The sequence below is a fragment of the Melozone crissalis genome, unplaced genomic scaffold, assembly GCF_028551555.1.
Source record: "Melozone crissalis strain CALT ecotype California unplaced genomic scaffold, PUWL_Pcris_2 ptg000006l_1, whole genome shotgun sequence".
Lineage (NCBI taxonomy): Eukaryota > Metazoa > Chordata > Aves > Passeriformes > Passerellidae > Melozone > Melozone crissalis.
Window position 1 is genome coordinate 21,078,371 of NW_026535784.1, and position 20,093 is coordinate 21,098,463.

Below are 20,093 nucleotides of genomic sequence, written 5' to 3' on the forward strand. Positions count from 1 at the left end.
TTCCTTTTTGATCACCCTCAATCACATCCTGCACTTTTCTTGAGTATTTTGTGCCAAGTTGTCGTCGGGTTAAATAAATCTCAAAAATTAAATTGGGCTTTAGGAGAGTTCATCTATTTTTCTCTGTTCCTTAATCACTAAGAAGATGCAAATCCTGCAGAAGAGAGAAAATAATGACTATTTTATATAATAATATGTATATATATATATTTCTCAGTGCTTATTAATTGAAAAGGACTCTTCTATCTACCATGAGAAGAGGTTCCATTGTGACAAAAGTTTTGTATATATGCCCTTTAGAAATCCCAGCCTGAACAATTGACTTCAAAACTACAGTGAACAAGATTCTATGCTTATTTTATGAGACGATCCTTCAGCTTTGACTTGTTTAGACAAGAAACTGCTGAAAGTGCCTTTTAACATAAAGCAAAGGTAGTGGAAATTATCTACTTCTTCAAATACACTAGCACCCAAAAAAAAAGGGGATGGTGTTTGGGTAAGGTATTTGTCAATGTGAGTAAGGCTGAACTGGCCCAAGGCAGCTGTATTTGCTCCTGTGGGCAGCATAGCATTTGGAGTCACTAGCATCACAGTAGTTTTACTATTTCATATTTGAAATTATTTTAAAGTATATTTAAGCATAGCTGAAATTATTAAAACTTGGTGTATTGTTTATGATGTTATAAAATGTAGTTTGAATTTTTAAATAGAGAATAATCTCTGCTTGAGATGAAAACTAAGTAGAAACCAGGGAAATAAGATGTAATAAGGTGCTAAGAAAAGGAAGAGAATAATTTGTGACATGCATTTTGAGCAGAATTGGTGGTTTAGAGTAAAGATGACAGTGGCATGTGTGAGTAGTTTATTCCCTAGTGGCGGCAGAATAGCAAAGACAATAAAATCTGGGACTAGTGCAACTCTGGGCCTCCCACAGAGAGCCACAGTCCTGCTTTTGAGGAATGAGCAGAAATAAAATCCTGTGAAGCACTATGGCAACCATCACCAGGGAGACCATCACAGATCTCAAACATGTTTATCCAGAAGAATTACAAGTCACAGAGTGAGATGATATACTTGGAAATGGTATTTTAAAAGTAAAAACACTGTTACCTGGTAATTGCAGTGGTATGGAAATGTGACACTTTGAGTTCTTAATTAAACAAATCTGTTTTTAAGAGATACTGCAGTGAATATCTCCTAGAAACAGCTAAAGAGTTGTACTTGCAAAATATCAGTACGTGAGAGAGCTGGTCTTTGTGCAAGAAGGGAAAGCACTGTGGTAGATTGGTAAAGATCTTTAAACAAAACAGAAGTTAAAAAATCAATTAAACAAATAATCAAAAAGCATTTTATGGTTCTATATAAGACAAACACAAATGAGAGGTGATCCTGTTTGTGGGTGAAACAAATTCCACTGAGTGCAATGTGGTCCTCATGGATAGGGCTCAGATGGACTTTGCTCAAATTTGGAAAGCCCAACCAATTGTGTGCTCTGTTTTGTTTTAAACAGGGAAATGGAAATTGTTGCATTCTGGTCCTGGTTATACAACTGATCCATCATACTGGGTAATTCATCTACTTGTTTCAAATTTCTATCTTACAAAGGAAGATAGAAGCTTGCTGGAGTGTTATGAAGATGAGCCAGTTACCATTTATGCAGAGGTTTACACATGTGAAGTGTAGGTTTATCAAATGCTGTATGTCTCAATTTGTTGGCATTCTTCACAACTGACCTTTTTTTTCACCTGTCTTGAAAGCTTTTCACCTATGCTGCCCATGAGACCCCTTATTCCCCAGGAGTTTTTCAATTTCACATAATTCTTATTGGCTCTGTCCACTCACATCTGCAGAGGTATAGAAAAAGACAGTGTTGCCCATTATTATTGCTGAGTTCATGACTGATCCTGTGAGAACAATATCTAAAGGTAGCAGTCTGGGCATACATGTGTTTCTGAACAAGAGTTTCTTGCTGATAGGCCTGGTTTGAATGTGAAGTTGAATTTGCTGGTAGTTGGATGGTTCCAGTCTCCTGTCCCATCTCTCTGTGTGTATAAATATCCACAAACCTTTGCAGATGACTCAGTTATTAAAAGATAATATTAAAGAAAATCCAATGTCCCACAAGGTCCTCAGTCTATACCAGGAACACCAGCTGGTGCTGCTTGGTGACCCCATGGAGGAACCTCGTGCCCAGGAGCAAGTCTGGGTCACCCTGATATGGCACCTCCATGTCCACTTTTACCCTTTTCCACTTGAGAGAGAAAATAATCAAGATTGAAACCATCATCACTGATTATCCAGGAGGTATGTCACCCTAAATCAGAAAAATATTTCTAATGTTTGAGATAGGAAAGAAACAAGTAACGTTTCTGTAGTAGGAGCCTGATTCTGATTTTGAATAACAAAAAACTGTTTCTGAGTAACCTAAAGGACAAAAGGAAAAGAGAGAGAAAGATCATCAGAGACATATTCCTTCTTAGTCTCAAATGTACTCTCATCTCTGTATTTCATTGTACACTTTTTTGACCCTGATATTGTCAGTGCAGTGTTTACCTTCCATTATGACATCAAACCATTCCTCAGTGCTTATGTCTTGGCTTATGTCCTAAGAAAGGAGCACTTTGTTCTTCTGCATTCTTTAATGTTATTCTTCACTCTTATTGGCAGAAATATATTACTGTCACTTGCACACTGACACAAATTTATTCTTTCAGTGAAAGTCGTGCCCCAATTAAATTGATCAGTGTGCATTTTATAAAAACATTTCAAGATAAAATGGATCAAGTCAGTCAAATAACGAAGTAGTCCAATGATTCATTACAGCTGATATCTTTAGTTATATTAGTATTGCATCTTTAACTTATTTTAAAAGCAATTTTCTTTTTGCAGCCCTGATTTTCTTACTGCTAAACCTATAGGCCTTTATGACTTAATTTTCTTGGAGTAGGGAGCTGTATGACTTTTTTGCCATGTAACTTTTTTCCTGTTTTCAAGGGCAGAAGACTACTTGCTTGGTCTGCTGTAGGCTGCCCCACTGTGTGGGTCACAAAAGCACTCTGCATGGCACCCACATGCCTCCCACTGGGACAATTGTTTCATTTCCACTTGTGTCAGCATTTTGCCTGCATTTGCAGACCAAAGGCCACCTCCTTATGGATAATTTTATTCTGAGTGATGAGCCATTCAGGTGGTTTTTCTGAGAAAGATAACATAGCATCTCCTAATGATTCAGTGTAATGTTTTAAAAAGTCAGGGCTTATTTCTAGGTGGATGTGGTCATAGTTTTCCCTTTATAAGTGCATGTGCCAATTACAGCTCGACTGTACTGCCATATGAATCAGAAGTGCCTATGTAGAAGCCTGCTGATGTGGGAGTTTCAGGCATGCTTTAGTGGAGAGAAGCTGTGACTCTACCCCAAGAGCATTTTGGAAGACAATTTCATGCTCTGTTACAAATAGAAAAAACAACTACCTGCACTAGTACACAGATGTTCTTTGCAATATCTAACCATGAAGACAGGTAAGACAGAATGTTATTTCACTTTCTACAAGGTCATCTGAAGGAACCACAGAGCTACAGCTACAGGCTTAGTTGCAAAATTGTTGTTTAGGTACTTGGAGCTATCTCTGCTTGGCAATTATATATTCCACTTTTATAGCAAACTATACAGGAAGGGAACTAATGAATTTACCATGCTATTATGTATCAAAATTTCTAAGGCTAAGAGTTTCATACAGCAGCTCCCTCATGCCCCTGAAGATACACATATGAAATCAGAACCATTTGGTTGAGAGAAGACAGCAACAATTAAGGATGAAGTGTGGTTTCTATGTGGTGAGAATCAGTAAGTTTTCACAGCTCTCAGCAGACCTACACTGCAGAGAACCTGGCTCCTCAGATTCCTACATGTCTTTTTGTCAAGGATGACTCTGCTCTTGGAGATGCATGCCAGAGTCCCTGAGCTGCTGGGAAGCCCCAGAGCAGAAGACACAAGACTGAAAAAGCTGGACTCAACACATGTTAATACTGGGGGAAAATCTCAGATTCTTAAGTGCCTTCCTTACTCTGAGAGCTAGATAGCACTGATGAAATGCCTTGATGGAAATTTTCCATAGCAATTTTCAAACCAGAGTTTGCAAATGTATTCAGCGAATTTAGAGGTTTATAAAGGAATATGAGAGACATAAATTGCCCTACCTTTTTAAATAGGCTTCAAACAGTGCAATCTACATACAATCTTATAGCTGTCTGATTATTTAATCTCATTATTTGGTTTGCAGTATTTCCTTTATGATGAGCCTGGCAGCTAAATGGGGCTGGACTGTTCAATTTAATGGCTTCCATTAGATTATAAGGTTCCACTAGAATGAATGGAGAATTATGAGCAATTTAATTAATGAAGAGCAGCAGTGAGCACAGACTGAATTTGAACTCAGGGGCCATGAGGAGTAAGAAATATTTGTCTTAACTTTAAACTGCTGTTAGAATCCTCATGAGATCTATGGTTAGAAAAGAAATATGGAATCTGAACATCTTGATTTTTTTTATCTAAATGCTTATTAACCAGTCATAACATTCTCAAATTTAGATAAACAACTATATTGAAACATAGTGTTTGAGTAAGGCAACTTTTGGCTAGTACCTTGAATTTATCTTCATTTTCATTGAAATAAATGGATGTCTAAGACCAAAAGAGCTTTTCTTCCATTTTCCCATCTCCAGTACTGACCAGGTCCAGATCCTCAGCTTTATTAAAGCAGCCTTAATTAAAAATCTACTGCATTCAAAGGGAAGATGTCCCTTTGGATTTCAGAAGAAGCAGAAGCAAGACATATAAGTGGCTATTACATACTCTTTGCCTACTTTCAAACTAAAAATTGGAACAGAATATTTTGACTACCCACCAAATAGTTGAAGTATGCTACATTGTTCTAAGTTAATACCAAAATAGCCAAAATTTGAAAGACTTATAGAAGGGATATTCTGATTTTTGCTTGTAAAATAATTTATACTTATAATATTTGTCTTCCCACAGCTGGGAAGTCACTTTGGAGCTATTAGTGGTGTTAATTAGTGGAACTCTAGCCCTTCTCAGAGCCAGGTGACTTTACTGGAACAAGAGCAGATGGTTTACTGGTGAAACAATCAACCTGGGTAAAAATCTCAGGGTCATACAAGCCAGTGGGCATGGGAAAAAGGAAAAATGGTCTGGGGTGTGGATGTGTGGCAAGGGAACCCTGAGGAGCCTAAGAAAATGTAGGAATTAGGAGCTCTGGGCTTTATTGCCCACATGTCTCTGGCATGTTTTGCTACTCCAGTTCAGGACTTTACCTGGATGAACCTTACCTACATGTAAAGGACCCTACAGACTTGCTCTCTCTCCTATTCCAGAAGACAAAGCAGCCTTTTTGAAGGGAAAAAAATTAGAGTTAATTAAGTAAATAATGACTACATATTATGTTAGAATTTGTAAAATGTGAGTTTATAACTTAGGTACACAGTAAACGAAAAATTTTCCTTCTTGATGTGTTGCTATAGCAAATAATAAAAAAAGATCTTTGGGAGAGATTTTTGGCAGCTTAAATGCAAGTGATTTATGTGAAAAGAATCATAAAAAAATTAAAGAGTAGATGTAGCTTTCAATTTAATTTCTGTTTTCTCTGATATCAGAGACTGGAAATTTACTTCCACAAAGACAAAATACATACTGATCAGTGACCCAGGCAGCAAATAATCAAAAGAAATGTAGCATGAGAACATTTTTGCATTTTTTTAAGCTTTACCATGCCTTTTTTGAATTCTCTTTGCTCCCAACATCAGAGAGAGACCCCTGTCAAACATACTCCTGATCCAACAGCCTAGAAGAAGTTTTTATTCAAGCTCCTTGTTTACAAGTTGTTCTTACACAAGTTGTCAGTTTACATCCAGGGACTAAAAGAGAGGAGAAAAAAATACTGACCTCCAAACCCTGCTGTTCCATGATGAACCACTCTCCTGGAGCTGATGGCTTCTCCAGAAACCTGGCTCATTTTTGGTTTTTTCTGACTCAGTTTTTTTGGAAATTGTCCTAGAAAGCACAGGCAGAACTGTCAGAGAGCTTATAACAGCAGGAAATTCATATGAGCTACCAAGGGCCACGATCCCCACACTGTATTTGCAAGCACAGTGACATGCACTGAGCTGAGAGCTTTATTGTGCACTTTGAATTAACACACACCCGGTCACTGGCTGTCCTGGACAGCTTTCCAACACAGCACAATAAAAAGTGCTCCAGCTGACTTTAGTGAACACTCCAAAGCACACTGAGTTGTACCATGCAAAAGGGAGGATTTCTTTCCCATCTGCTCATATGTATGAAATATTGCACAAATGTAATGATGATAATTCATGCCAATTGGGCGTTATTTGGATAAAGTGCTTTGTTTTGAGCTCATCTTTCATCAGACCCTGTTCATCAGGGCCTGGGCCCACTTTGTCCACTGGCACTTGGTGTTTTTCTGGAGATACAGAGGGTTTGCTTTGTTAGGCTTTTTATTAAATTCCAATTATTGAAGGATGGCAGGTAGGATTTGGAAGAAAGAAAAGCAATGCTTTTTTACAGAAGGAGACTACAGTTCCAGTGTGAATGATTTCAGTGTGAGAATTCATCTGCTGCTAAGAAAATAAATTTTCTTTGAGAAACAAAATCATCATTTTCTCCTACTGCAACTTCTGTGAATTAATATCCATGCCACAGTCCAGACGAAACAGCAATGGGAAGAGAAGTTTCTGTTGCAAAACACTTGGGTGGGAATACACGGGTTTAAGAATATTTTTTTACAAAGCAACAAGTGGGATGGTATTTGGTGTTCTCATTAGCATTGCAGGACAGCACAGAGCAGAAGGATGCCCATGCCCTGAAGCTCATGCCTGAAGCAGTCACCCCTCTCTTCCCCATCACCCTCTCAAATGGATTTCCAACCTGAGTGCACGGTGTTCTTTGTGTGTGAAATTGTCTATTGACTGAGAAGCAAGTAAAAAGGGGTGATGCTTAACTGTTTAGAAAAAATTCTTGCTACTTAGAAGTTCCTGTGTTACACACTTGTATTAGTTATCTAATCTGCTGTATCACCCAGCAGGAAAGTGGGCACAACCTATCCAGCCTTCACCCCATGTAAATGGATTTGAACCACATGGCTTACAAAACTCAGAACAATTCTAGCAGTGAGGTTAGCTGGGTGTGCTGCTTCTAAAGACAAGTATTACTTATGTTTTCACATCAAATTAATAAAACTTGGAACTGGTTTCAGGTCTGGATTTGACAGATCTATGGATTTCCCAAAATTTAGGAATGCTGAGGTGATTAGTAGAAGGTTAAGTAGCAACTGAAGAGTAAAGGCAACGCTTGGTAAATGTCCCCAAAGGAAAGGACTAAGTAGAACAAAACATTTTTGTTTCATGTAGCTGATACAGCTGAAACCAAGGGACAGTGACCTTGTAATGCAAAGTCCTTGATTTCACTTATTTGTTGTGTGAAGTCTCTTAGTTAAGCAGAAAAGCCACCCAGTGACATGGCTTTTCTTACTTGTTCAAAGAAGTTGAGAAGGTTTTGTAGAGTCCCTTCCTGGCTGGGTGTGTGCTGTGTGTGTGCAGGAAGCAAAAGCAAATTATTCTGCTATAGCTAGACAGCATTATAAAATTAACATTCAGCTAAATGATGATTTTCCTCTAGAAGAGATCTTATATGCTTTTGCCTTTTCTTTGTTTGGTGACCAGTTAAAAGGGCCTGATAAAAACAGACATTGGAAATGAGCAGCAGCTTTTTGAGCCACCAGTCCATCACAGTGACAGCTGAGGATGGTTCACTTCTGCAGGGTGCATATTGTTTGTTCCAGACTCAAAACGTGGGTTATTTGATCCATACAAGCTCCAAATGCCCATGTGGGCGAGGAATTGCCCTTTATAAAGGGAACACAGCATTTCTTACTCCTCTTCATGGACATTAACCACTTCCTTCCCAGAACATTGCCATGACTTAGCTGACTGCTCTGCAGATATGCAAAAAAAGATTAAAATGAAGAGTATAAAACCCAAGAGTAAAATCCTTCAAGGACAGAGTTCTAGAAAAAAAATGTTTCCATAAAAAGCCTCACCTTTTTGCTATTTAACTTTATAATGCCATTAAAGGGCTGTTTCTTGTTTGTTTGTTTTTGTTTGTTGGTGTTGGTTGGTTGGTTGGTTGGTTGGTTGGTTGGTTGGTTTTTTCAGTATTGCCTCATGCTTGTTAGGTCAGTTTTGTTGATATTCATGTATCCATGTAATCATTCCAAGGGTCCAAGATAAGTAATAATAAGTACTGCTGTAAATAACATGATAGCATCTCATTATCTATGGCATACATGGAAAATTATTATGGATAACAAAATACTTTAGGGGGGAATTAGCTAAGCAGATACATGAAGAATGAGGCAATACACAGTGCATAACCCATTAGCTTAATTCCTATCTGTAAAAAAAGCAACCATAAACTGAGTAAGCTTGGATAGAAAGTTTCTTTCCCTTGTAAAGTTTCATTGCTTTCTAAGGAAGTGATCTTTAATGGGTCATTTATTTCATAAGCTGTCTCCAGTAGAATTTTCTCCCCTTCCTTTGAAACCACTAGATGTAGTCATGGTGAGAGACAGAGAGCTGGACCTGGTATATTTTTACTCTGACTTCAGTTGGCCTAGTGAGGGGGAATGTTGCTTGGAAATAAAATCCAATAGTACTAACTTTTATGACAAATTTGGAGCACATTTGTATCACTGAATTAATTCCTGCCACCTCTGGGCATTTTTTTGTTGTCTTGTAAAGATCTTGCGTCAAATAGCAGTTAGCTACTCTTAATGTTTACAAATCACCCTCCTTGAAAGGAGTGCTGCAAATATTAACTGATGAGTGCCTGAAAAGGGGAAAAAAATGTGATAACCTAATTATTGTATATGTAAGAGTAATTTAGGTGGCAACCTCTACTTCTCTGATCTAGGCTCTATAGTTCACTGATGTGTATAAATCTTGGCTTACTCATTTTCCAGTTGAGAAATAGAGGAAGGGAGAGGTTGCATTCTTTGTCCCATGTAATAAAATGAGTTCTTGACAGGGATAAGAATGGAAAGCTCAGATTTGCCTGTCCAATCTACAGCCCTTGCTGCTTTCCTGAACATACTCTCCCAAGGGCTGAGTCCTCTGAATGTAGCCAATAGTACGGGCTAATAAATCGTTGCAAAATTCACTGAAGTTGGTGGACTGACATTGCAATTCCTTGGAGAAAGAGAAAATAAGTGCTCTTCCATTCAAGAAGAGCTGGAATAGTAGATACTGTCCAACATCACAGCAGTAGTAGGAAAAATAAGGTAGCCCATACATAATGGCTAATAGGAAGTAAAAATCCAACACCCCAATGTAAAGGGTACAAATGTCACTAGAGTACTGCCACCTTGTTCCTGTACCTTGGGTTTTTTTTCCTTAAGAAATAGTATAATGAATTAATATTTAACACAGTTTCATGAAAAAAAAAATCACCTGGGACATATGGCTCATTATTATACTACAGGGATTTTGAGTAAAATACCTTTGGATAAATAAAGTTCAACTGTATTTAGAGCATGATGAATGAAGTGGTTTGTTCTCAGCTCAGCATCTGGAGGTGGGGTTTGGCTGCACAAGAGTGAGAGCCAGAGATTCACTATATTAAGGAAACACATTTTCCAGGTACATTATTTTCACAAGTGTCATGACAACTAAACAGAGACATGAAACAGTGAACCTTTATTCACAGCCATTACCACACCAAACACTGGCTGGGCACAGTCTGTGCTCTGCAGTACCACTTCTTTTATGACAAACTGATTGTCTTGCCTCATCCTCTGTAACTGCATTTGGGAACAATAAATAAGTATGAATGTGTAATTTTAGTTATAATGAACAGTGTTCTCTAAGTCACGGTAAAAATACAATTTAATATAAATATTGAATATTACTCCAAAGCATGTTAATACAAAAGTTTGGTCGATTCAATGTTGATTGAAACAACATGACAGGATAGTGATGCAGTATGCCCAGAAATATCCCATAAATGTCAACAATAGAATTAGCAACCTGTGCTTGAGTATTTAAAAATATCACAGTTGTAAAGGTTAGGGGGAAGAATTCTTTTTGGCTTTATGTTGTCCTCAAGGCCATATTCTGAAGGGCAAGAGAGTGTCATGCTGCTGCCTTATTCAACACTGGTCTCTGCCTCAATTACTCACCTTGCAGAATTAAAACAGACTGTGACCTCACCTCAGAATACTTTTGTTCATCTGAAAATATACATCCAGAATTAAGAAAGCTAAATAAACCATAAATAAGTTACATCATCCTTGCTTTACCTAGTATCTTCTGCTAGTGTATAATAATTAATGATTACAAAGGGGCAAAAGAAAACCAACCCATTCCTTGGAAAGTGAAGTGCTGTAATGACAAAATTCCTGAGTAACCTCGACTGTCCCAGAGCATTCCAGGCAAGATGAGCTGCATTAGAGAGAGCAAGGCATCAGGTTTTAGTGGATCAGTGTGCTACAGGGTCTGCACTTTGAACTGCATCCAGTGATGCCTTAAGTTTTAGCTTTTATATTCTTCAATATAAAAGCTAAAACTTAAGCACTGCTTTAGTGTATAACTCTAAAACTCCATGGCCTGTCAGCTGCCGTTCTCCCATTTTATTCAGACAAAACAATTTCTCTGTAGGCCTGAAACTCAAGGACACCTTACTGTCTCAGGCCCCAGAAACATAAACAAAAAGTGAATTGGGGGGAGCAAACTGGGGGAATGTGATTACATTACCTGAAGGTGTAATTGGACAATAAACCTCTGATATGCAAATAGACCAAACTTCTGTCTGTCTGAAAAACTTGTGATTGTAGTCCACCTTGGGTGTAGTCTCTGTGAGACTCCTGCACTGCCCAAGGTGCGCCTTGTGAAAGGCTTTCAATAAATACCTACCTTTATCCTTTAGCTCTGTCTAGCCTCTGTTCTAGGTAGCCTCTCCAGGCATCACCAGAAGTGAAGTGATCATCAAGGTGGAGCTGAGGAGCTGGTGAAACTATTCCTACAGTTCCACTGTTCTAGCTGAGTGGTGGCCAGATTCAGCTCAAGTTGAAGTTATCTAAAATATATAAGGATTTTGGTACACATTGCCCAATTTCTACCATTTTCACCCAATTAAGGCTTGAAAGTTTATTTGATTATCAGGTAAATTGCCTTGAGGATGAAAAATGCTTCATAAATGACAGTGAGAATTACATGATTAGTGAATAAATAAAATTTAAGATTATATTTTGCTCCTGAAACTTGTTTTCAAAGAGCAGAAATAATCACACATTCAGTAACAGTAGTAGTTCTTCTCCAGTGTTCACAGTGTTCCACACATTACCATGTCTTACAGCTGCACAGAAATCACAGTTCAGCTCACCAGAATTTGTATGAGGATGCTATAAGAAACTTCATTCCTGATTCTGCTATTACTAATCCCACGGTTAAGCTGCAAACTTACCTGGAGCTTCCTTAGAGCCATAGTGATGTGATTGATAGTAAAATTTGCTCTCTAAACATTTGTGATGTCTGGTTTGCGATACTGGGTGATGTCTGTATCTTCTGTTTCCACATCTTCGGTTCTGCCCTGTACATGACTTGAATATTTCTTTTCATATGTGTGTCAAATTAAATCCAAAGGCTGTTTCACTCTGTCTTATTCCAAATTTCATTCAGCTTTGACCTCTTTATTTTACTCTTGCAGTGATTTGGAAAAAAGTCTTTATCAGCCTCCGCCTCTTGACTTTTATTTGATCCTGGTAGGTCTCTCCATTCATCCTGGGACAACCTGCAAACTCCAGGGTGTTGACGCCTTTGCAATTTCTGTATTCATGGTGAGACGAAATGCACTATTAGCACCAGGTGAAATGTTTGTGACTGGTTAAACTCTGCATTGTGCAGTGAGGCAGTGAGGCTGAGTGAAATTTAACAAGGTGAGGCAGGGATCTCAAAGTACTTTTAAAAAATTAATAAGAGGAAGTTTTTTCCAGAACAGATAATGGAAATGTCCTGTTGCCATATATATGTGTTTTTGTGTGTGTGTGTGTGTCTGTGTTTAAAATGGTTGTCCTATTTTTCTTGAATTGGTACTAGATTTTTAAGTTGCACACAAGCACTCAAGGAAATTGATATCTCCAGAAATGTGGAACATGGTTTTCTATGTCATGTATTTAGTAATATCTAAAAAATATCATTTGAAGTCTGGTGATTACATTTAAATGAGTAACCTTACAATTTTCTCCTACCATATCTGACTTTTCAATTCAGATTAAATTATATTTTTTAACATTTCTCTGGTTATCTGGTGCACAGAACATAACCCTGTTTAATGCAAAATGATTAATCTAATTCATACAAAAGAATAAGGAACAAAGATACAGGTAAACATCATACAGCTTCTAGGAAAATGCATTTTTGAAGTGAGAGAAGTTCTAGTGAAGTTCACATACAATGAATATGAATCCTGCCACTGGCAACTATTTCTTGGTTTCTTAATTTGTACACCATTAATTCCATTTCTTCAAAATGTTTTAAAATAATGGATTTGTGAATATTTAGTTCAGTCATCTCCTTTGTTTTAAATTTCTGTCTCCATCCTACAGTCAAATACTTATGTCCTAATAACCCAGGAATAAATTTGAAGGTACTTCAAATATTTTTAATTTGAAAAGAAACATGTACTGTAAGATATGAAATGTTTTTCAACCCAGTCCTTTGATAGTCTGATGTGCCATAAATCTTACAGTGTGTTAGCTATAAATGCAACATGCAGTTTGATAGCTATGTTTGATTTCAGTTCCTTAAATGAATATGAAGGGATAAAGATAATCCATTTAGACAGGAGCAAGAAACTCCAGTCTTTTATTTACCTCACTTTTGAGAATGTAAATTGTGTTTGTTAATGAACAACTAAAGGAAAATCAGCAGACAACAGGAACCTTTCAACTCTTGGACAAAATTTTAGACCTCAGTAGCAAAATCCTTTTCCACTCCATTAGTCACAGGTAAAATCCCAGACTGAAAGGGCTCATTGTTTCCTGATGTTAAAGGTGGTTCAATTCTGGCTGATTTTTATTCTCTTCAGTTTTAGCTGAAACATTGAAGCTCAAACATTGACAAGGCCAATGGTGGTGTGCTTTAACTGGGTACAGCTCAGTCATGCAATTGTATGTATATTCTACCAAGACAACTCAGAAAAGACTTGCAAAACTTGTTCTTTTAAGACACTTCAGAGTCAATCAGCCCATGGGGGAAAATATTCTCTGAAGTCACTTTAAATGTATTGATCACATTAAATGAAATAAAAAGCAAGTATCTGTAGTCTTGTTATCTGTAAGAACAGAGGCATCTGACATTCAAAAACATGTTGTGTAACAACCAACATCAATACTCAGCCTTAGTATGGCTCCAGCTGAAGTCAAAGCAAATTGAATGGAAGTGAGATCAGCTACAGAGTTTATTTTATGTAAAATATAAACATGTTAACAGGAGAAAATACTGTTTTCTTATGTTACAACCTTAATAACCAACATGATTTTTATCTTACAGTTCTGCAGGTGGTGCAGGGTTCAATTACATGTACATGATGATTAAAAAGAGCAGATATTCATTTGTACACATACACCGAGTATTGTATGCTGTACTAGAAATCCAGTATTTGTATGTGTCCCCAACTGAGTGCCTCATAATTCTACTACCTCTTATTCCATTTAAAAAACTAGCACAAAATTTAAGTAGTTTTATTATGATTGCATCATTTGGACAAGGTAGAGAGGGACTATATATTTACAAACAGATACACATATTCAAAGCCTCTGAAAAAAACCAACCCTTTCCATATTTCATCCTCTTCTCTTCTTCCTGCTACCCTACATTCATATCCATACAGGATGTGGTGGCTTTACTCCTAAAGCATCATGATAAGTAATGGAGCTTGTGTTAGGTCTTTTTAAATGAAAGCCACTGAGATTAGAAAATTGTCTCCAGGAAAACCACTGGCACCTGTAACATGGCATCTCTGATGTTGCTCTTGCTGTTAGAATGAAAGTTGAGAGAGGACTAGAAAACAATTTAGTCTGTGGCCAGAGTCTGGGGTGGGACATTTGAAACATGAACACCATTGCAAATACAAAGCTGAGGCTTAAGCTCAGCCCCTCCAAGGAATGTGTACCAATTAATGAGATTCTGGGGAGTGGGGACAGAGGGGTTGCAGATACTCATTAATTATCTACTGCAGCAAGCAATGTTTTGGTGAACTGCAAGATGTCTTCATGAAGGGCTTAGTCCTGCCACTCTGGAATCCTGTGAGAAGGGTCAGGATTATCTAGAGGATGGAGATTAGGCAGCTGCATGTCAGTCCAGCTTCTCCTTCAGAGCTACTGTGCTATCACAGAAAAGTTACTTTTTCATATTCTTGCCACCTGCCACAACCTTCATCAGAAGCACTAGGCTGTTAAATTGACTGCAGTGAATGGCACACACAATTTATTTTACATAGTACAATAATCCCAAGTCTTGATAACCAAATGAAACAGAATTTATTAAAGAATTATAGCAAGAGATCATGAATAAAGGGAGTTATTTGCAGTTTTGTATTAAATCAGTCAGGCAAAGCCAGCAACCAAACCTCCTAGAGGGTTAAGAATCATTAGTATGTAAAATGGTGTGGGTTTAGCCAGATGGTCCCATCAGGTGGGCACATACCTCCTGATAGGTGTTATTTGACCCTGTATGCAAAAGAACTGTGCTATCTGAATACATTTTGTAGACAGGTTCAAGCAATCTCTTTGAAGTAATGCATACTAACTGAAAAGAAATTAAATGGGTGCCTATCAAGCCTTGCCAAGGGCTATTTACATAGTAAGGACCATGTTAAATTGAGAAGAAACACCTCAGGATCAGAACAGATGCAACAAGAAAAAGTTCTGGTCCTTTCACTGATCAAAGAAAATACAGTATCTAAAGCACTAGGAATAACCCTTGCATTAACAACACAGAAAGTCACTGGCTTTCTGATATGGACACCACAGATGCTGCCCTCTAACACCCATCATTTTACACAAGCATTTATCTTACTTCATTATCTCTTTGCTTCATATTGGCCCAAGTGAAGAGAAGAAAGATGCAAAAATTTACTCTCCTTGCCAGCACACACACAGTAGCCAAGAATAATTGTGGCTCATCAGATTATTCACAGCTGAGACCAAACAGAGCATTTATAAAGCAGCAAAGAGAGCAATACCTGTATTATCAGCTGACTGACAGCTGACTCTCTGTCTCATAAAAGAGAATTCTCCTGTAAGAACTAGAGCTTTTCTAAATTTTAGTCATTGATAACTGTGTCACAGATTGAAGTATTGCAGTCATCCCCAGATGGGTCAGCAGGCAGAGAGCACAAGAGGCTGGGAAATGTGCAGAGTGCAACTCATCAGGTACGTCTTATATATGAACAAATATGTATGAAAATGCTTGGGCTTTCCAATTTTACAACCCAGCTAGGACTACAAGCCTAAAAATGGAAATTGAGTTGTAACTAGAGATATTGGATCACAAGCAAACAGCTCCAAAAGCAGTAAGAGAAAGGCAAAATATTAAGGTGATTGGAATTTCACAAGATTGACATTGTTGCTTAAAGTGCTTGGGTTGATTACATTTTAAAAAATACATAAAAATTAAAGCACAACAAATAGTATTAACCACATAAGTTATTATACAAATACAGTAACAGACCAACAAAAGCAAAATAAATTAAAACAAACCCTTCTAAAAGATATTAGCAAAGAACAGGTACACAGTCAAAACTTAATAAAATTTCTAGTATTCATTCAGCTGTAAGACACTGCTCACAACTATCAGCCAAAAAGAGATAAAACAAAAAGGGTTTTCTGTTGAGAGGCATCAAATCAATGGCAGCTGCAAGCTGTCAGCTCAGGTGCCAACTACATGATGTTGGAACAGAAGAGAGTGACTGAAATGCAATGTCTGAAGAGAAAAGGTTGTGATAACACTTTAGGACCCATCGTGTAAGGTGAATTTCAGTTGAATTTATACTAAACCTGATAAGAAGGGAACTCCTGCTTCTTTGTTTTCTTTGCTCCAACTGCTAAAGGAACAAAACTTTTCATACATAATCTAGCACTCTGAGGTAACTAAATTGTTAAAATAGAATTGACAGGAGTAATTTTGGGACCTAATTTCAAAAAGGTGTTCTGTTTCATTGGTATGGCTTTTCCATCACTCCACTCTTCTGCCTCCCTCTGCTATGTCCCCACATTAGAAATGCCATAAAATCCCGACAGCCTGTTCTTGAAATACAGAAGCTGAGTTTTGAGCTCATCCTGTAAGAGAACTGATTCATCAGCACTGCAGTGCTGTGGAAACACAGACAAGACAAAAATGAGGTTTTTTTCTAAGTAAAGAACATAGTAATAGTATTTATAAATGGACAGTGCATCTCAGCAACAGCATGGACCTGACACCATAAAATAGAGTCAGTTTAGGGAAGCACACAATAGTATTAGAGATCTGTGCTAGCATTTTGTTTTCTAGCTGCTAGCTGAAAGTCTTTTGTTGTCTTAGGTATTTTTCCATTATTTCATAAGGGACTGGAAATCTATGCATAAGCATAAGAGAAAAAGGATTATGCTTTATTTAATCAACTGAAATACTTTACACCATAAGACTGATCCTGTGGGGATCCCAGTCCTGCAAAACCTGAGTGAATGTGCTTAATTTCACAAAGAAGAGTTCCTCTGCCTAGACTGGCACATTTCATACAGCTGTGTCAGACAGCTTTTGGACTGATGTAAGACATTCAGCGCACTGGAGACTGGATCCAATTTACAGAATTGTGACCACAACTTTGTTAATCAAAAGAAAATGCTCCTTAGTTTAGCCAATGTTAATATGAACTGTGTATTCCACAATGCTTCAGAGCTGATGTCAGACTACTGATGCTGGACTGGTGTGATACTGGTGCTATGATCTTTCCATGGGCCAGCATGAATTGAAACTGCTTTTTCATACTTTGTGAAACAGCTTATTCTAGTAATTTTCCTCTCAATAACTTACTGCAATGATCTGTATGTTTTACAATCTAAAGCTGTCTTGCAGTGGAGAAAAATAGATTATTATTCTGCAGTTTAGCATTTAAATATTAATTCAAACTATTAACATTTTTAAAACCAATTTGCCCATAGGTCGATTGAAATAAGCAATATATTTCCTAAAATTAAACTGATTTTAAAATTATTTTTATGAAAACTTACTTTTCATATAAACATGATCCCAGAAGATTCAAATTATGACCTTGAGAATATCTGGTTTTTTGAATCTTTTAAAACAAAAGAATGCTGTAAGAATGTTCAGTACTAAACTGCAAAATACAGACCTTTGGTCCAGCATGGATTAATGCTGATCTAGAAAGTGATTTCATTCACAGTAAGGAAACCTTATCTATTTTAAAAGGCCAGTAATTTTTATCTTCTTATATAGAAATTCTGAATGTTTGTAAATAAATCAATTAAAGAGGGATTTGCAGGTTTAGATTTTCAGTGGAAAAGCTCCCGGGTCTCAGTGGGAGTTGAAGTCTGCTGTAAGATGTCTATCTTCTGTGTTAGAGACAGAATATTTCATTCTAACATCAATAAAAGAATAAGGGCTGCATGCTAATTATACTTGTCTTGAGCCTGCATACCAGCCTTCATTCATGTGAGTGATCTCTGTAGACCACTACTCTTATTCACTTAAGTCCTCTAAGGTTACATTCTGTGTCTCCCTTCTTGCATCAGTATAATAACATGATAAATCACAAATAATCTTTGCTGAATAGTCCACTTCTGTTTCTCATATAGTGTAAAGTGCTACATTGCCTTAGTTTAAAAAATGGCCATTGAAAAATCCAACTGAACTTCAAATGATGTCACAGTAGAAGCTACTTAATTTTCACCAATATTTCACAAAAGATATTTCACATTCACAGTAGAGAACAATGAAAAACACTATTATCTTTTCTACCGAAGACTAAAATATGAGATGCAGCTGAACTCCAAAAGCCATTTCTTGAAAGGGAGTGTTGGCCATAAAGTGTCAGGCAGGCTTCTTAAAGAAAAAAGACAAAAATCAACATTGTCTGATAAATACATAATGAGTGAATAAAATGTAACAGGTAGAAATAAATTTTGTGGGGTGAGAATATTTCCTTATAAATACTAGAACTGTCAGTCCCCATGAAGACAAAGAAGAGTGTTTTTGCTGTTATGTCATTGGAATAGGATTTTGGCTACTGAAGTTCAAGAATTGTATAATGGAGTGGAAGTGGCAAACTGAAGAAGGTAGCTACCCAGCATGACCACTGACTCAAGCCACTATCAATCCCTTCTCAAACCCTATTGATACTTTCTTCTACATTTATTCTTTGCCAAATTCAGGTAGTCAGGTGAATTCAGAAATTTTATTAGTCAGTACATGACAAGTGCCAGCCAAATTAATCCAGAAAAATCACAAACTTAGTCTTTTGTACTAATTTGGAAATCAAGCACTCCAGATCCCTATCTGTTTCTGTGGTGACAAAACTCTGTCAAATATGACCAAAATGTTAAGGATGATATATACATGGTAGCATGTACACTAGTGGTTGGTATGTATCATGTTCCTAAGAAATTGACTCTGTCTTGAGAAATGAAAATGGGACCTACAGATGTTGAGAAAATTGCAGGATCAAGTTGTGTCGTATGTACAAACAATGCTTATTTAAATGGACTGGATAATTTCAGTCCTGATGGATATGTTACATGTGAGCAGTGTTGCAATCACAACACAATCCAAGTAAACTATATAATTTTAACAAAAATCTAAGCTCAATCTTTATAAAAGCAACTTATCTCTGTATCATATGTGCGATCTTACTCCCTTTATTCCAGTGCTCTGTAAGTTCTGAAATCTCACCTCATCTGTACTATCTCATGACAAAGTGGCTGAACATACAGAATTACTTAGTTCCAGTGTAATTTAAATACCTCTATGTGAATTTTAGGCCTGTGGTTACACTCTGAAAGTTTTTAACAATCCAAATTTAAATTATTTTGGAAGAATATCTTTTCTGCAGCAGAGTAACATGTAAAAAAATCCCCTATACAACCACAACTCAAATAAACATGAAACTGATTTTTTTCCTTACACTTAAACGGGATAAGTACATGTCAGGATGTATTTAAAGGAATGCTTTGTAAATCAACACACTCCAAAACCATCTAGAAAGTTTTAAATAATTTTGTCCTAAATGTAATGAACACTTTCATATAAAATACTACTCTAGCTGGATTGGGTTTAACAGTTGACATCCAAATCTCATTATCTGTAAATGTTAGTCCATATAAATTCCACTAAAATCTGACTTCAATTAGCTCTTCAATCAGACTTAAAAACTACAAACAACGTCCCCCCTAAAACAAAGTTCTGAATGTGGACGGTTGCAGTCAGCATTACATAAACCATGGAACAGGAGACAGTGTATTGTTGTTCAACCATCCGAGATGTGGGCTGTGTAAAAGTCACTTCAGGGGAGCTGGTGCCTTCCTCTGTGTGCAGCATCCTTGTGCGCAGTCACCACGGTTTGCCAAGTCACTCTCTTGACTGGTAGAATAAAATATAGCCAGACTCTGAATTTTTTGATATATCAGAGGTCAGACCGTAGAATTCTTCAATAGCTTGAGCATCTATTTTCTGCAAAATAAATATTTTTTTAATATGCTGTTAGATAAAACAAATACTAAGTACAGATTAAATTACTGCAATTAGCAAATTCTGTTTGCAATTTAAGCAGCGAAAGGGTAAAGATTAGGGGCTGAGCCTTGCTGATCTCACTCATGAAATTCATAGGCATGTTTCTGTCACTGAACATAACTGAATTAGGCTTTTTCCAATAACAGAGAGACTCCTTGGAATGCAGTAATAAACACTGTTAAAACACATAAATGTGACCATGTGATCCCGTCTTTCTCAAA

The 20,093-nt window shown here is 37.1% G+C and overlaps 2 protein-coding genes across 2 annotated transcripts in view; both read right to left on the reverse strand.

Moving 5' to 3' along the window:
• The window catches only part of SCFD2 (sec1 family domain containing 2), a 328,968-nt gene that overhangs the window by 41,578 nt on the left and 267,297 nt on the right, over nt 1–20,093 (reverse strand). The window lies entirely within an intron of this gene.
• Nucleotides 19,559–20,093, reverse strand: part of USP46 (ubiquitin specific peptidase 46) — a 28,171-nt gene continuing 27,636 nt past the window's right edge. The window contains exon 9 of the mRNA XM_054291699.1: nt 19,559–19,812. Within this exon, the coding sequence (XP_054147674.1) occupies nt 19,711–19,812 (102 nt within the window). The 3' untranslated portion in view covers nt 19,559–19,710. The remainder of the gene's footprint in view (nt 19,813–20,093) is intronic.